At 36.7% G+C, this 17,827-nt stretch overlaps 2 protein-coding genes across 2 annotated transcripts; one reads left to right on the top strand and one right to left on the bottom strand.

The window, feature by feature from the left end:
* Positions 1 to 887: 887 nt before the first annotated feature.
* On the top strand, positions 888 to 3,746 carry LOC130083506 (probable transmembrane reductase CYB561D1). Its single transcript, XM_056248546.1, has 3 exons — positions 888 to 1,272; positions 2,239 to 2,276; positions 3,237 to 3,746. Exons 1-3 carry the CDS (start codon positions 1,098 to 1,100, stop codon positions 3,738 to 3,740), a joined length of 717 nt encoding a protein of 238 aa, XP_056104521.1. The 5' UTR covers positions 888 to 1,097; the 3' UTR covers positions 3,741 to 3,746.
* A 2,439-nt stretch (positions 3,747 to 6,185) lies between these two features.
* Positions 6,186 to 17,211, bottom strand: zbtb40 (zinc finger and BTB domain containing 40). The gene is made up of 17 exons (XM_056248547.1): positions 17,077 to 17,211; positions 15,524 to 15,999; positions 15,331 to 15,452; positions 13,914 to 14,106; positions 13,676 to 13,815; positions 12,926 to 13,097; positions 12,705 to 12,841; positions 12,432 to 12,627; positions 12,159 to 12,277; positions 11,573 to 11,744; positions 11,077 to 11,448; positions 9,198 to 9,404; positions 8,943 to 9,107; positions 8,651 to 8,865; positions 7,884 to 8,043; positions 7,556 to 7,782; positions 6,186 to 6,584 (listed from the first exon to the last, which is right to left on the bottom strand). The coding sequence occupies exons 2-17, from the start codon at positions 15,990 to 15,992 to the stop codon at positions 6,384 to 6,386; spliced, it is 3,267 nt and encodes a 1,088-aa protein (XP_056104522.1). The 5' UTR covers positions 15,993 to 15,999; positions 17,077 to 17,211; the 3' UTR covers positions 6,186 to 6,383.
* Between the last annotated feature and the right edge of the window lie 616 nt (positions 17,212 to 17,827).

Raw genomic sequence — 17,827 nt, 5'->3', positions numbered from 1 at the left:
ACCACACCTTTTCTGCCAAGTGTACAAAAATTACAAACTGGTCACTGGTTCGCCTCTAGATGTCTTTCTGCTTTGTTTTTCTCACTTTTAAATGTCTTGCGCATCCATTACTCTGGCAAAATCTTAGCTCTTAAATATTAAGTAGGTTAATGTTACGTATGATGTTTATTTTGAATATTAAAAAGGCTATGCCGACGTTCCTCGGCTATAGTCCTATGGCGAACGCTTGTTCATGAATATTAATGTGATCATGCTCGTTGCCCGGTAACCTTCCAATCGCAACCATAGATATGTATACGTAGATCAACATTCGACCTTCACGACACGTCAGCGGGCCCGCCATCATGCAACGGTCAACGTATCGTCACTCTCAATAAGCAACTTAGAATCGATGCTGCCACACAACATTGCGCAGCTTCTGGTTGTGAAACCTCTGAGATTTAAATTCCCGAAGAAATTGGATAACTTTTCATAGTTGAGAATGAGTTGGTTTGTGTTTTTATATGTATTAACTCAATATTCCATGTTTTACTATGGCACTTTGGTAACTGTTTTTACTTTTACTATGCTAACTTTTTAATGTCGTGTGAGCTGACGCCTTTGTCTTGTTGTATTGTGTGTTAGTTTAGCAAAATCATCTGATGAAGTTTGTTTCATTTATAGATATTCATACATGCGTTACTACCCTTGCAGACTTTCCTCAAATTGCTTTCGAAATGTTTACGGACCGCTCCAATATGGCGGACAGCGTACATGTTGCGGCTCATTGTAACGGCCGCAAATGAGGCATCTAGGTATATACTCTTTGATCACAACTGCATGGCTCCTGAATATTAAGAGACAACACTACCGTAGTACGATCCCTATCCAGGAAATGCGTTTTTTAAGTATCACTGACTGTCACACCAACCACTAAACAGGAATAACAGCTTATCTTTTTTTTAAACGGAGTTGTAATGTTATGCATTTCGGTTCTAGAAGCCCTGGATAAATCTGGTTTGGTGAAGCTCAGTGGGGATGACACTTAAGAGACACATTTTCTGTTGTGTAACGTTAACTTGGGCTTAAATGTAAGTATTGAGGTGAGTTGCTGAGGAATGCCGCTCGAGACGCGCTCGTCGTCGCGTGTGGAGTACAGCGCGGTTGGAGAGGGACTCGGGATGCGGGACTTCTGGCTCTATGTGTGGCTGCGCAGAGTGTCTGTGGTCGCTGCGCACATCATTTCCCTCGGCCTGATCATTATCATTTCCATACTGTCCAGACCAGGAACAAGTGAGTTATTTCACTTCTTTTGCATTTACAACTGCATGTACATATTTGATACATATAGCGTTACCTACATGTTGTCAGTCTGTGGCAATACCATATGACATGGTAATGCACTAATGCCATAATACTGAAATTCAAGTGGCATTTACATGGTACTTAAAGGGATAGTTCACCTAAAAATTAAACTTCTGTCATCATATACTCACCCATAAGTTGTTCCAAACCTGTATGAATTTCTTACTTTTTCTGAAAAGAAGATATTTAGAAGAATATGGGTAACCAAACAGTGGACGGGACCCAATTGACTTCCATATACAAAAAAATTCATACTATGGAAGTCATGAGGCCCATCAACTGTTTGGTTACCCATATTCTTATAAATATCTTCTTTAGTGTTCAGAAGAAGAAAGAAATTCATAACCAATAATATACTAGTACTATGTATGGTAATACTTTATGGTGTTAAAAAGTATTCGCAAAACTTTATTTAAAAAAAATATGTAGCACGTATTCCTGACTAAAAAGTCATTTTGATTACAACATACTCGAATTATAAGTATGAGTATAAAAATGAATGAAAGTGCCATTCCATTTCCACAACAAAGTACCTTGGTTACCATAGTAGTTTGTACTGTAAGTGCACTGTTGCATTTTTATGGTATTATTAGAAATATATTAGAGCGTGAATACAATTAATCATTCACGTATATTGATATTATTAGGATGTTTTTGGACATTTTGCCATGGTTTTAAAGATGTATCATGGTGATTCCATGTTTTGTGTTGTTTTTTGATGTACCAAATTGGAGTACCATGTAAATAGCATTGTATAAATGATTTTTTTTTTGTACTATGGTAATTATAGTAGAAACATGAACTAAAGATGTTGAGCATTGGTATGGTTAGGTATTGATAAAATAAAAATTAATATTTGTGTTTCTAAATATCATGCTGTGTTGATGGTTTCAGGTCTTTTCTCTTGGCATCCCGTCTGCATGTCACTTGGGGTACGTTATTATGTATTCAATTACACAAGATATTATACAATTCATTATGTTTTTAGCCATAGGTTGATAAAAGTCCGATTTCTTTTTTTATAGTCACTCCTGCAGTTTTTAATAATGCAGTGTGTTTCATTGACTTTCAGCCTCTCAGGGAATGAATAAAATATGTCTTTTGTTAATAATGAATAGAGTGTGGTGAAACACAAAGACAATGGAATTAGCCTCAGCTGCTTTGCCATGAGAGTCTGATTACACTGACCTTGATGACAAATACAACACATGCACTTCTAATAACAGAGGTCATTCTCAGAATCAGACTCATGTACAGTACAGTAATAGTCTGTTATTTTCTCTCTAGACAGAACAGTTAGTAAGTCATCATATACACTACCGTTCACTCACCACACTTTAACTTTATCATATATTTTAGTAATCGTCATGAATTAGGTATCAATCGAAAGCTTAAACACTCAATATTCAACCTGTGAAAATTGTTTTGAACATTGTTGAAAAAAAAAAAATTTGTCAAATAAATCCTGTTCTTTTGAACTTTATATTCATTAAAGCATCCTGAAAAAATCGATCACCGTTTCCACAAAACTATATTAAGCAGCACAAGTGTTTTCAACATTAATAGTAATAAGAAATGTTTCTTGAGCAGCACATCAGCATATTAAAATGATTTCCGAAGGATCATGTGACACTGAAGACTGGAGTAATGATGCAGAAAATTCAGCTTTGATCACAGGAATAAAATACATTTTACAATACATAGAAAACAGTTATTTTAAATTGAAATAATATTTTACATTATTACTGTTTTTACTGTATTTTTGATCAAACAAATACAGCCTTGGGGAGCATAAGAGACTTGTTTGAAAAAAATTGATATTGAACTCTTCCAAAAAAAAGCAGGACAATTGGTGTTTTACTTGATATGTCCTGTTTTCTCTCCCGTCTTAGTTTTGCCTGTGTATGACTGAAGGGATCCTGCTTTTCTCCGCTGAGGGAAACCCGTTCTGCTTCAAATCCCGTAAGTGGAAGGTCCGCCTGCACTGGTTCTTTCAGGCCCTGCTGCTGGTGTGTGGCGCTACAGGATTCGGCTTCATGGTGGCCAGTAAGAACATAAAGGAGCATTCGCACTTCACCTCCTGGCACAGCCTGCTGGGAGTCACTACGATGGCTGCTACTGTCCTGCAGGCCATGTGTGGCGTCTTTCTCCTGTTCCCCAAACTCATCAGCACTTACTCGTTTCCTCGGTGGAGACTGTATCACGCCACCTGTGGTCTGGTGGCCTACCTGCTGGCCACCGTCACGGTCATGTCAGCCATGTTTACAGACTGGTTTCAGGCCTCGGTGACAGGCCCTATCTGGTATATCTTCCTACTCCTCCCACTTTTTCCCGCCTTAGTGGTGATGAACCAAATCACTAGTGCCTTCCTGCCCAAAAAGAAGATTACTAGTTGAAAACTAAAGCCTTCTAAGCAGTTGAGATAGGGCCTGCAGTCATACGAACAGCCGAGAAAAGGCTGTTTAAGTCTACATAACATAGGAAAACTATAAATATTCATCCAAACCAGTAGGTGGCAATATAAAGTCCAAAACCACTTTTGTATTAAATAAGTAAAGGGAGTGAAAAGTACAAATAGCATTTTTGTGTCCTTGAAGAGCACTTTTGGTGAGAGGGGTGATCATAGGGTAGAAAGTTAAAAAGAATGAAAGTTAGCAATTAAAGGTGGTTAGAGAACTAGTTAATTTAATGAAGTAAATTTTCTGTTTATAATCACGCGATTCTGCGTGTAAATGCCTATTTACTCTTGTAAACCCAAGGACTATGCACCGCAAATATAGTTTTCAATATTTACATAATGTTAGTTCAATTATAATGGTATGCTGACTACTGATATTTTGTTCTTAAGGACATGCTTGAACATTGTAAATGAGTAATTATATCTATTTTTTTGTAACCTAATACAAGCAACTGTTTTTTACTATGCACTGGTGAATAAGGAAATGGGAAAATGAACAAAATGGCATTTGCATTGCAAGAATATGCTTATTGTATACAGTAAACGTGTACATATTATAGGTGTATGTGTTTCCCTGGATCACAAAACCAGTCACAAGTAGCACGCGCGTATATTTGTGGCAATAGCCAACAATACATTGTATGCTTTTATGCCAAAAATCATTAGGATTTTAAGATCATGTTCCTTGAATATATTTTGTACATTTCCTACTGTAAATATATAAAACATTTATTTGTGTGAGTGAATGCAGCACAATCGCAAACATAAATGGACAACTTTAACGGTGATTTTCTCAATGTTTTTATTTTTTTGCACCCTCAGATTCTAGATGTTCAAATAGTTGTATCTCGGCCAAATATTGTCCTATCCTAACAAACCATACATCAATGGAAATCTTATTTATTCAGCTTTCATGTGATGTATAAATCTCAATTTTTAAAAAACTGACCCATGTGACTGGTTCTGTGGTCCAGGGTCACATATTATTGTCATGTTCGTCTCTTATTTTTAACCATCCTTCCGAGTTTTACATTGTTGTTTTAGAGAGCTGTAGTTCAGTTTGTTCATGTTGCGGTAGCATTAGTTGTGTGCCTTTAATTGTCTGTATGACACTTTCCTGAACAATATGACATAAAATGAAAGTCATTTTGACATTTTTTTTTCGTTGTCTGGACTAGGAATGCAACGAGAATATTTTACTGTTCTTCCCAATATTTATTTTTATTATGGCCGATAATAAATATGTTTTGTGTGTTATTTGAAGAAAACTATGTAAGCTTCAGTCTTAATATAAGCCCAAGTATTATCTGTATCCAATATTGACCAAATAACAGCGTTAAAAAAGGAGAAGAGCTGATACCGTTATATTGTGCATAGACAGTAAAGTGAGCAAATTGATGCTTAGTTCTAAGCTTTATTTGTAAAGTCAGTGTCAGTGTATTTCTTTGCATTATGTGGCACATAACTAGAGATTATTTGTTGGTCTCTTGTGTGTGTATATTCCTGTATTATTTATGTGTGCATTCTAACAAACACTAGACTAGTATAACTGCAGTGTTATGGATTCAGTTTAATCCAGAATGGTTACTGTATTGATTTGACAGTGCATTCTGTTAGAATTTTTTATGAAACTGCACAGTGTGGTCAGGTTATAAGATTTTAAACTATGGCCCTATGAATGTAGAAAACAATGACTCAGGGTTGTCTATGAATTACTGGCTTAATTACAAATATATATATATATATATTATAGTATAATATAGTATTTTACTCTATACTGTATGAAATGTATTTGAGGGTTGGTGTGATCTTTCTTATGAACAGTGAATGATTGTTTCTACTCAATTTCTATAAAATAAACATAAGCATCATTTACAAACAGACTTGTCGCATGTTTTATCTGCTGATGTCATACTTATTGTAATAAAAACTAATTAGCTATTTATACTTATACATAGTAAATAGACAAACTTTCCCATGATTTATTTAAAATCGCATTCATCAGATTTCTACACAGATGTAGAAATAAAATTTTAAATAATCAGCAATCAGCTTAGTCACAAAATATTTTTTACAAGTTATTTTTTAGCAGGAAAAGAAGACGGGCTATTTGTACTTGATGTAAATAGACACTCTGTAAAAGGATAGTTAAGCATTTTGAAACGGTCCAAAGTCTCATGTACCAAACACAAAAATCATCTCTGAACATGATGCTTGATTGGAGGTAGATAGATACTGTGTTGGAAAACCAATTTGTTTTGGCTTTTAAAATAAGTTTGTGCTTGTCAGAACATATTCAAACAAATAAATAAAGACCTCAAAAGCAATGTAGTTCATAATGCACAGCAATCAAAAAGATTCACACTGTACTGGAGACACAGATGTCATCTTGAGCTATTTTTAACATGGATTTTGAATGCTTGTGTACGCGTAGCCTCTTCCAGGAGAGGAAAACATATCAAGTGATCCAGAGAATCACATTAAGAATCGCACAAAAAATTCCCATTAAGGCTAAAGCCTTCAGTCCCCGGTGTAATCCAGTGTAAAAAGGAACATGAGCATGATCATAAACCCATGTGCTTCATTGACCCTCTTCACAGATGAGCGTGACTGTGCCGTTCAGTAGATCTTCCATGCTCACGGCCACGATTCCAGAGCCGCTGGGAGTTTCCTGTTGATCCCCCAGAGCGACGAACACCTGCGGTGACCCCTCAATCCGGGATTGGTCGAGGCTAATCACCTGCTCCACCTCTTGACCGGCTGTCTCCTCACACTGAATCACCTGGAAAGAGTCAAGAAAACCTCAGTAAAGCCTCTTTTGTTGACAAGGAAGAACTGTGTAGTGAAATATGATTTAAGGCAAGACTACAGACAAAACCTGATTTTTCAGGGACTGGTCAATTTTGAGATTTTGGGCTATTTTGCTTCCTTTTAATAACACATTTAAGTGTTTATTTAATCACTCTTCTTTATATATGTGCATCTGTAGATTTAAATTACAATTCAAAGGCCATTTTTCGAAATAATTTTTTTCTCATGCACTGAGCCAGAAATCTCAATTTCAGTGGCACTTAATATACAGCAGACTTTCCAGGTATATTATATTCCTATCTATTTCTTAAGATTTTTACAGAGAACTTTTTTTCTTCTTCTGGCTGCTGACAGTATTTTCAGTGATAAAAAGAGATGCTCTCTTTAAAAACCTTAAGTGCAATAATCCAATGTTCAGATTTCTGCTTATTAGTGCAAATTTAATTAGATAATAAATAATGTGCATTTGTAAATATAAAATATTTTAAATATAAAACAAGTTTGGTAAAACCAATGCCTTAACCATTGCAAATATCATTTAGTATTTCGGACATTTCATGGAAAACAGTATGATCTTGATATAAAAGTTTTGATGTACTATAGATGTTCTGCAAAAATACCAAAGCATTAATCTTAAAACTACAAAAACAATATGTACTGCGATTAATCAAATGTGGTGATATTTATTCATTAAAAATTTGACCCTGTTCACCTGTTGTGTCTTGCCTTAACCATTGCAAATATCTTTAAGTTAAATGGACACAATATTTTGGGCATTTGGTTGTGAAACCTTGACTAATATTACAAGTGGATGTCAAAGGAAATTGCTATAAAATAGTAAATGATGATTCTTTAAACTTTAATTGCACTGCAGATTCAATTAAATTTCACTTCTAACATTTTCTAATTTCTGTCATGATAGTGGGAGGTTTGGGGCGTCACCGTATGAGAACTGGAGGCCTGTGTCTGTGCTTCCTCTTGCATGAGCTGCAGGTGTTTGGACAGGAAGTGCTGCTGGAAGTCTGCCTCTGAGGGGAAGTGGAGAGAGCAGATCATACAGCTGAACACAGAGCTGGTCTGACTCGACTGTCCACTGCAGACGTGCTGCTGCAGCCCCTGCTCGCTCGTCAGAGTGCTGTCACAGTTCACACACTTCCACACGCGCACTTCTGAACAACACACACACACACACAATCAATACTAGTACATTGAACAGTAACAGTATCAATATCAATGGTTAGTTAATACTATCTTAGTGGTCATTCTTTACCTGTGTGATTGGTTATCTGGTGTTTTAACAGACTGTTTCGGTTGCTAAATGTCTTGTCACACTTGTCACACTGCAGGAGAGATTTGATGGATTTGTTGCCCTGAGCAGAGACACTCTCAGGGTGGGCAGTGCGATTGTGGTACCACAGACCGGAGAGAGTCTGAAACGAAGACATAGAAACTAAATGGTAACAATGTTTGATTAATGTGCTTGTACTGTCCTCATTAATAAATGTATTTATGTGTGTGTGTGTTCAAATGAATAATTAAAATAATGATCATTTTAATAAAAATATTAAGATTATTAATAAAATAATATTATATTCATCAAATAATACCGGAAAAAATGTTTCTTGAGCAGCAAATCAGACTGGAGTAATGATGCTGTAAATTCAGCTTTGCATCACAGGAATAAATTGCATTTTTAAATATATCAAAATAGAAAACAGTCATTTTAAATTGTAAAAATATTTCACAATATTACTGTTTTTACTGTATACCCCCCCAATTTTCTTAACAGCATTATTATATTATATTATATTAAATTTAATTATATTATAATTAGGGCTGTCAAATGATTAATCGTGATTAATCACATCCAAAATAAAAGTTTTTTTTACATAATATATGTGGGTGCATTGTGTATAATTATTTTATATATATAAATACACACACATGCTTGTATATATTTATATAATTGTTGACACAATTTTCTATTAGATAGAAATAATCCTTTATCATTCAATAAATCAAGTTGACTGTTCTTGCCTGATAAGACTTTTTGCACATCTTGCAGCTGTAGGGTTTGTTGCCGTCATGAATGTTCATGTGTTTCTCCAGATTGGCTTCGCTGTTGAAGATCTTGCTGCACTCGGGACACTGGTGCAGCTCTTTCGGATGCACCTCCTGGATGTGCTGTCGGAGCTCGTCCAGCGAAGAGAAACTCACCCGGCACTTCTGGCAGTCGTGAGGTTCTGTAATGTCTAACGGGACAGAGAAGTAGTTTAGCCTGTGTTTATTAGAGAGTGAAATAAATCACGTGACTCGTGGATGTGCTTACTGTGAAAGTTCTGTAGATGGACGGATAGGCCGTTGGCTTGTTTGAATCCTTTCCCGCATTCCCTGCAGACATACGGTTTGTCTCCCGTGTGCGTGCGTACGTGACGCGTCAGTTCGATGGACTGTGCGAATGAGGCTGAGCAGTACTGACAGCAGTACATTTTACCTGCAAATGCAGAATTTGCAGAATGTTGCCACTGGTTTTCACATAAAAGCCTGAAATAATAATAATAATAAACTATTTAAACCATCCCACCCTCGGCATGCTTCTTCTTGGAGTGGTAGGACAAAGCGGCGGCCACAGAAAAGCTCATGTCACAGTGTTTGCAGTGGAAGGGTTTTTCTCCCGTGTGTAGACGCATGTGGTTCTTCAGGGACGAGGTGGCAGCAAACTTCGCCCCGCACTCCTCGCATGCGTACGGCCTCTCCTCAAAATGTTCCGTGCGTTTATGATACAAAAGACCTGAAAAGTATAAGTAATGAAATCATAAAACAGTGCTGATGTAAGAGTGATTTAAGGTCCATTGTATATCCATAAATGTATTCAAAAAAATCTTTTTTTTAATTGTATTTTTGGAAATGGAGATGTAGTGTTTTCATAACATTTTCACAACATTTCAAACCAGTGAAACTGAATCATGATAATTGAAGCCAATTTTGATATACTATAGCAAAAACGAATGTGCTAATGAATGCACTGTCTGGAGCTCATGCATTAAAGGGATAGTTCACAAAAAAAATAAACTTTTGTCATCATTCACTCACCCCTATGTTGTTCCAAACCTGTATTAGTTTCTTTCTTTTGTTGAATACAAAAGAAGATATTTTGAAGAATGTTGGTGTAAAATACTTATTTACTTATACTTATACTATAAAATACTTATATATTTTTATCCTACTATGGAAGTCAATGGGTGCCGTCAACTGTCTGGTTACCAACATTCTTCAAAATATCTTCTTTTGTGTTCAACAGAAGAAAGAAACTCATACAGTTTTGGAACAACATGAGGTTGAGTAAGTCATGACAAAATTTCCATTTTCGGGTGAACTATCCCTTTAAAGGGGTCATATAATGGTACATGCACTTTTACAAGTTGATTGTACTGAAATGTGTGTTGGCAGTGTCTGTACACAACCATCATAAAATGATAAAAATCCATCCAGTGGTTTTTGTTTTAATCTCCTTATATGTTTTCCCCTGCCTCAAATCAAGCCGTTCGACCCTGTGACGTCACACGGTCGGACGCCTCTCCCACGATTGTTGATTGACAGCAGCGTTTCAACACAGACCCGCCCTCGCTCGTGAGAGCTGTCAATCATAGTCTGCGCGGACCGGCGCGGTCATTGTTGATATGCTGGAGCACTGTCTATGAGCAGAATGGCGTCTAAGCGATTGTGGTGTTCTGCTCTTGGGTGTAATAACGAACACAGCAGTCATTTTAATGTTCCTAAATCCGAACCGCTGAAGACACAGTGGCAGAGTTTGTTTTCGAAGTGAATATTCCCCACGAGCAACGTCAATGCTTTCATGTTTGCGCGAATCATTTCTCACCAGACTGCTTTATAAGGAGGGTCAGTATAAAGCTGGTTTTGCTAAGAAGCTGCTCATGAAAAAAGGATCGGTACCAAATTTGTGTTCCTGCTGAACCTCCAGAAGAACGGAAGTGAGTGTAACGTTTTATTAACCTTTATAGCCTATTAATATTTATATTAATCTTGCAAATCGCTTGCACGCTTCACGATGTCGAAGGTTTACACTCAGGGTACATTACGGCATGTTATCTATGTACAACGTTCTCAATATAATTCATAATCCCACGTTTATAATGAACAACGCGTTATGGTTATTGTGTTATTGTGTTACAAACGGTGTACGCACAGCACAGAAAGGCGGGGTGAGCAAAGCTCATTAGCATTTAAAGTCATATGCACTGAAACGGCGTGCTGAAAACAGAGCTGTTTTTGACCAGGTAAAATAAGTGTTTTCTTACAATACTAATGAGAATTTTTAATTAAAGTATATTACAAACTTTTAATTTAGACCCTAATGAATCATATTAGCTTGTACAAAAATGGCATTATATGACCCCTTTAACAACCAGCATTTCAAAGTCTTGAGAACGATCATCCCCCACCTGAAGAGTGTTTGAAGGTCTTGTCGCACATGTCACATGGTACTTGTTCTGTTTTCTTCTTCTTAGCCGGCGGGCCGCCGTGGGATTCCATGCAGTGCTGGTGAAGGCTCTTGAGCGTTGGAAACGGCATTGAACACTCTGAGCAGCGCTGCTCCTTCCCCGGTGTGAGGGCACAGCCTTTCTTATGCTTTATCAGACGACACTTAAAGTCAAACGTCTTATTGCACCACTCGCAGCGGTAAGACACAGGCACAGCCTTCCTTCTGCCTTTTGTTTTGGAGTCTTCCCCATCATCATCATCCTCAGAGTCTGCAGTTGATACTTCTTGCTCAACCTCAGATTTGACAGGACAGTCAGAATCTGACAGAGGCCCTGTTTCAACATAGATAAAACGTAAAGTTTTGTTACGATTTTTCATCAGATGCTTTTAAAATGTGTGCAAAACTATCATATCATCACATGGAGAGGAATATCTATGTTCTGTAAAGTCCTTCACCAGTATGTTTGAGGTGCTTCATGAGAGTGGTCAGCTGAGGGAAGTTCTGCTGGTTGGCAGACAGCAGCTGGCACAGTGAACTGGCAAACTCTGAGTCACGACTCAAGACTCTCTCGACAGTCTGCTGTACTGACTCCAGCTCACCATCGGCTCTCCGACAGCTCTGGAGAAACTAGGACACAAAAATAATGTTTTGTAATCTTATATTTTATTTTATATGTTGTATATTTGCAAAAAAAAAAAAAAAAATCTCTTGGAAATACAAAGTATGCAACTAGTGTATTCTAATGTATAGTACACTGAAAACAGTAAACCAAAGGTGCCTGAGTGGATTTTTGAACTAATATTACCCACAACCCCTTGTGTATGGAGTTTGACTCTTTTCAACTTTCTGTTGTATAAAATTGAATGTACAGCAATGAAAGCAAGGTCTTACTGTACTACACACTCAAAATATGTACTTTGTCAGTGAATTATACTTACAATATACACACCTATTGTTCAAACGTTTGGGGTCAGTACGATTAGCCAATTAGGACGCAGAGCATAATTTCATAATTTTAATATATTATCCTCTATTTCTTACCTCAGCGAATCGCTCTGTTCCATGATCCGCTGCGTCCACACCCTGTTCGAGCAGGGTAATGTCGCTGATTGTTTCCAGAATGAGTGATTTGTGCTGGAAGAGCACATCTATGTCTTTAACTAAAAAATAAAGCATTGAAATATAATTTTGGTACACAGAGCGACTGGTTTAATTTACGTAATAAAGGATTTTTCTGAATTCGCACACATTCAGAGAATGGCAGTTGTAGTGACCAAAAGCAGTGTGTTGACGTAAAAGCTGTTTGACACTCACTGGTTTGGAGAAGTTTTCGTGCGTCTCGTTTCTCCTTGACCTCCTGCATGAGGAGCCCCAGCTCTGGACTGTGTGTCTCTGTCCACAGGAACAGCCTCCAAACAGTCACCGCCTGCAGTGACCCGTCCAATGCTGCAGATATCAGCCTTTCAACCACTTCGCCATCTCCTTTTCCTCCGAGCAAGGCTTCAATACACTTGATAGGACAAAATTCTATTAAAATGGTTCCTTGCATTGAATCCATTTCTTCATTTTGTAATGCAACACAGGTACCTCTCTCTCGTTTGCAGGCATGTCAGGACCCAATTTAAGGCTCTGTTCGATGAGCTGGAGGTCCAGATTCAGCTCGATGAGTCTGTTCTGATATATTCTCAAAAAATCCATCCCACTGCTGTCTTCAGCTGTGTTACCTGAGAAAGTAGCAGTCATCAGAAGTGTTAGCTAAAGGAATATGCTGTATGATGAAACGTATCAGAGGTTTTTGCTGTGCATACCCGTTGCGTCTTTCAGGGCCTCCAGAAGCTGAAGCAGATCTGAGGAGCTTTCCTTCACCTCATTGAGCAGCATCAGAAACGTTTCTTCACTCATGGTCTTCTCTCTGAGTTTACATAACAACCTTTCCGCCACCTCCACTGATGATGGAGCAGAACAGCACTGCAGCACTGCCTTAAGAAGAACAGACACATGCACTACCAATCAAAAGTTTGGGGTCAGAAAGTACCATTAAAGTTTTAATTATATTCAGAAAAGATGCATTCAATTGATCAACAGTGACAGTAAAGAATTTACATTGTTACAAAAAAATTCAATTTCAAATAAATGCTATTCATTAAAGAATCATCAAACATATTAAGCAGCACAACTGTTTTTAACATTGATAATAATAAGAAATGTTTCTTGAGCAGTAAATCAGCATATTAGAATGATTTCTGAAGGATCATGTGACACTGAAGACTGGAGTAATGATGCTGAAAATTCAGCTTGGCACCACAGAAATAAATTATATTTTAAAGTATATTAAAATAGAAAACAGTTATTTTAAATTGTAATAATATTTCACAATATTACAGTTTTTACTGTATTTTTAATTAAATAAATGCAGCCTTAAGGGACTTATTTTAAAAAAAACACATAAAAAAACCATTACAAACCTGAAACTTTTAAATGTAGTACTGATATACTATATATAACAAATTACACTATAATTAAGGAGTACTATAACAAACTGTAAGGGACAAATGTACCTCTTTTTCCATATCCCTGGAACATCTGTTCACTGCATTGGTCAAAAGCTCTGAGAGGTTGTTGACACTGGAGAGGTGACGAGTTAGTTCTGAGACACGCTCTAAAAGCCCAGCAGGCTCCCGAACATCTGCTGCAGGATCTGTGGATAAACAGATCACAGGACAAGTTGTACAATCACTCGAAGTCGAGCAACCCATGATTCAACACTCATGGGTTCTTTCACCCAGGTCAGTTTACCTTTTGGCTTGGGGCCGCTCTGATTTCCCTGCTCCTCCAGAACTGATCCTGGTTCAGGGTTTAAACATTTTAGCTGTTCAAACAAAGTAAGGACTGTTTGAGCTGACAGAACTCTCTCAACTTTCACATGATTTAGCAACCGCTGGTAAACCTCATCTGCTGATGGATCTCCTCTGAAGCTCTCCAGTATGACCTGCAGAAGATCAGAGGGCAGATCTGAATGCAATATTACATTTGAATTATGAAACTGAGTCCTAAATCTAAGCTTGACTACTGCAATTCTTTATATATCGGTCTCCCCCAGACTCTTCTTGTCCGCCTACAGTTAGTGCAGAATGCAGCGGCAAGGCTTTTAACGGGGGTGCGAAAGAGAGAACATATTACTCCGGTACTGCAATCCCTACATTGGCTACCGGTCAAATTTAGGATTGATTTTAAAATTCTCTTGTTTGTTTACAAGGCATTGTCAGGCCTTGCCCCCCAGTACATCAGTGATCTTATAATTCCTTACTCTCCTTTTAGAGTTCTAAGGTCCTCCGATCAACGACTTTTAAAGGTACCTCGTTGTAATTTAAAATCAAAAGGAGATCGTGCTTTTTCCGTGGTAGGTCCCAAACTTTGGAATAGTCTCCCATTCCATGTGAGGTCAGCTCCATCGATAACAACTTTTAAGTCTTATTTAAAAACTTATTTATTTTCTTTAGCTTTTGAATAAAGTATGTCTGTTTTGTTGTATGACTTTTATGCTATTATTCTGTAAAGCACTTTGGGGCAACGTCTGTTGTTTAAAAAATGTGCTATATAAATAAAGTTGCTTGCTTGCTTGCTTGCTAAATGCTTCTTTAATACATCAACATATCTTAAGAATGAATTATCAGTTACATAAACTGGCGCCAAAAGATAGTTTAATGTTTTTGAAAGAAGTCTTATGCTCACCAAGGCTGCATTTATTTGATCAAAATACAGTAAAAACAGTAATATTTTGAGAAATGATTTCAATTTAAAAGAACTGTTTTCTATTGTAATATATTTTAAATGTAATTTATTCCTCTGATATAAAACGCTGAATTTTCAGCATCATTACTCCAGTCGTCAGTGTCACATGATCCTTCAGAAATCATTATAAAATGCTGATTTGCTGCTCAAGAAACACTCAATTATCAATGTTGAAAACAGTTGTGCTGCCTAATATTCTTAATATACTTTCCATCATAGGAATAAATATAATTCTAAAATATATTAAAATAACAATTAAAATGCAACAATTGCATTAATATGCAAATAATATTATTTTACAATATAATTTTATTTAACTGTATTTTGATCAAACAAATTCAGCTTTGGTGAGTAGAATTTCTTTCAAAAAAAAAAAAAAAAAATCATAATTATTACATACACTTTTTTACTCCTATCTTACCTTGTGCTCCTCTGTGGAGATTGTATCCCAGATCTCAAGAACCTTAACATATGACTGTCCACACTGTAGGATCTTTGTGACACCAGCTTGATTTTGAGAGATCAGCTCAACTGCATTGTCCTCTGAACATAGAAATAAACACAATTCATACAAAATGAAGTGATCTCAATCCCTTAATCAGTCAATCTTTTACCTTGCAAACTCTTCTTGTCCCTTTTAAGCTGTTCTGATTCAGATTGCTCCTTAAGACAGTCAAGTTTCATTACTTGAGAGTCCATCGACTCTGTCTTAGTTTCCATCGAAGTCTGCTTCATGAGGTCGGTGAGAATGTTCTTACAACCAACAGCCACATCAAACATCTGCAGGCTGTCAGCGGCGGCTATGAGTCGGGTGAAGTTGTGCTTGCCGGGAGGCAGTTTACCAGTGTACACCATGTCCAGAAGAGAGGAAAACTCTTGAGAGGACAGTAAATCTGTGTCGATAGAGATGCTGTCAGAACCTTCCAGAACAGACTTAAATAACATACTGGAGGCCGCCAGCACTAGCTTGTGAGCGGGGTGGGGGGTCTCGCCCACCAGGATAGAGCAGTCGCAGAACTGCTTCTCCTTTCGTAAAGCATGCAGTTGCTGCATGAGCTGTCGACTGTAGTTTGGGAGCTCCATCTTGGACCTGTAGAGGTGGATAAGAAGAACAAGAAAATGATCAAAATTAACCCAGTTTATGCTTAAAACAAGAGAGAAAAAATCTGGACGTAGGCTAAGAAAAATAATATTGTTTTCCCTTTGAATTAAATGTATTTTTCTTGCCCCACTGAAAGTTTTTATTTTCTTGTTTTGAGGATACATTTTTCATTAATTTTGCTTCTCAGGTAAATGTATCTTGTTGTAATAATGTTAAGATAATTGTACTGGAAAAAGTTTATGCTTAAATCTGATTATTTGTCAGCTTATTGGTCCCCTTCAAATTAAGTTTGACACGTTTTTTTCTTGTTTTTAGCAAAAACTCACTTCATTTTTTTCAGAACAACAAAAACAGTATCCTTTGTCATATTCCTTCTGAGTATATTGATTTAAGAATTGATTTATATTTTTATATATTGTGTAAAATTCTGTTTGCCGTGAGACATAAAAGGGGAACCCCTTATTGCTCTGGTGGACAAAAAATATCAGCTCAAATGTATTTTGTTTCTTCACAATGTGTTTAAAGATAACCCAAACATTATTGTTGAGTGAAATATTCCTTTCCTGTTCCTAAATAAAGTACAAGAGTGCCTTGACAAAGACCTAATCGTGCACAGTAACTATGTTTCATAATATCTTGTAAGTCATAAATTATCTTAAAGCACACAATTATTTAGATATATAAAATGTAAACAAACACAGTACATGAGGTGTGTCTTTATAACTGAAGGGGAGACATTTTAGCCTGTTTTTCCCTATGGTTTATTCAAAGTGTAAATTAAGGAAACAAATGTACACAGTATATAACAATTTAGAAGACAGTAATTGGAGGATTTTTATCTTCATAGCAAGAACAAAATAGGGGAAAAAACAAATATTTAACTACATAAGCTAAATGTAACGCCATAAACACGTGCAATGAGGGACATTTCAGTGTTCGGCTAAGCTGACATGCTATCTAATGCTAATATAGAAAATAAAAGCAGTAAAGGTAGAAATTGCACAATATTAGAGGCAAATGATTGTGCCTCACACAACACACCACAGCTAAACACTTCCCCTTTACCTTTAAATTCAAAAGATCCGGCTCTTTATTTAAACTCCTTCGAAGGACAACATTTCGCTTCGCAATAAAGATTCGGGCCAAAACAGTGTAACACTGCGCATGCGCGAAAAGATTTGCGAGCCATTAAATAACACACTGCGCATGCGCGTCACGACTTGCCTTGCGGTACCTTTTACACGCATGCGTATAATGAACAGCTGGTTTTAAGGATAATTAAGAAACAAAAATACTCCTCTACAGAAATCAATTACCTAGTCACGTACACCCACCCACAAAGCTTTGCTGAATTTATGTAAATCCACGAACAACATGTTTAATTTGATATAAATACCTATTCATTCTATGAAAATTCCCTTTATTGACATTGAGCTGTGTATTTCCTATTTTGTCGTGCATCTCTACGCAGATAGAAGGTTTAATAGTTGTAAATAAGTCCAACACATTTTTATTAATGTTTAATTAACCTCTTGGGTTGTCATCTGCAAAAGTATCTTAATTCAAATAAAATGACTCAATTATCTCAATCCAGAAAATTTTATTGGGAAACGTATTTACATGATATAAATGTATTTGTACTGTAATTTTGTCAGTTGTATAAGATTGATTTTCAAATTCATTTAAAATAAACACCTAAAAAATGTCTGCAAGTTTTCAAACCATATGGTTACCTTTTTTAATCTTACTGCAGGTAAACAGGGTAAAATTTATACAAGCCCCTAAAATACATTAATATAAACATTAGCCACTATGT

Source organism: Rhinichthys klamathensis, unplaced genomic scaffold (assembly GCF_029890125.1).
Source record: "Rhinichthys klamathensis goyatoka isolate OS25496 unplaced genomic scaffold, OSU_Roscu_1.1 h1tg000056l_1, whole genome shotgun sequence".
In the NCBI taxonomy this organism is placed as follows: Eukaryota; Metazoa; Chordata; class Actinopteri; order Cypriniformes; family Leuciscidae; genus Rhinichthys; species Rhinichthys klamathensis.
The sequence above is the reverse complement of the archived record's forward strand: the minus strand, read 5'-3'. Positions and strand labels throughout refer to the sequence as shown.

Coding starts and splice junctions, on each gene's coding strand:
- LOC130083506 (XM_056248546.1), top strand. CDS start 1,098: ATGCCGCTCGAGACGCGCTCGTCGTCGCGTGTGGAGTACAGCGCGGTT. Junction 1,273..2,238: donor ACTGTCCAGACCAGGAACAA/GTGAGTTATTTC, acceptor TGATGGTTTCAG/GTCTTTTCTCTTGGCATCCC. Junction 2,277..3,236: donor CCGTCTGCATGTCACTTGGG/GTACGTTATTAT, acceptor CTCCCGTCTTAG/TTTTGCCTGTGTATGACTGA.
- zbtb40 (XM_056248547.1), bottom strand. CDS start 15,992: ATGGAGCTCCCAAACTACAGTCGACAGCTCATGCAGCAACTGCATGCT. Junction 11,745..12,158: donor GAACAGAGCGATTCGCTGAG/GTAAGAAATAGA, acceptor TTTGTGTCCTAG/TTTCTCCAGAGCTGTCGGAG. Junction 8,866..8,942: donor CCATCTACAGAACTTTCACA/GTAAGCACATCC, acceptor CTGTCCCGTTAG/ACATTACAGAACCTCACGAC.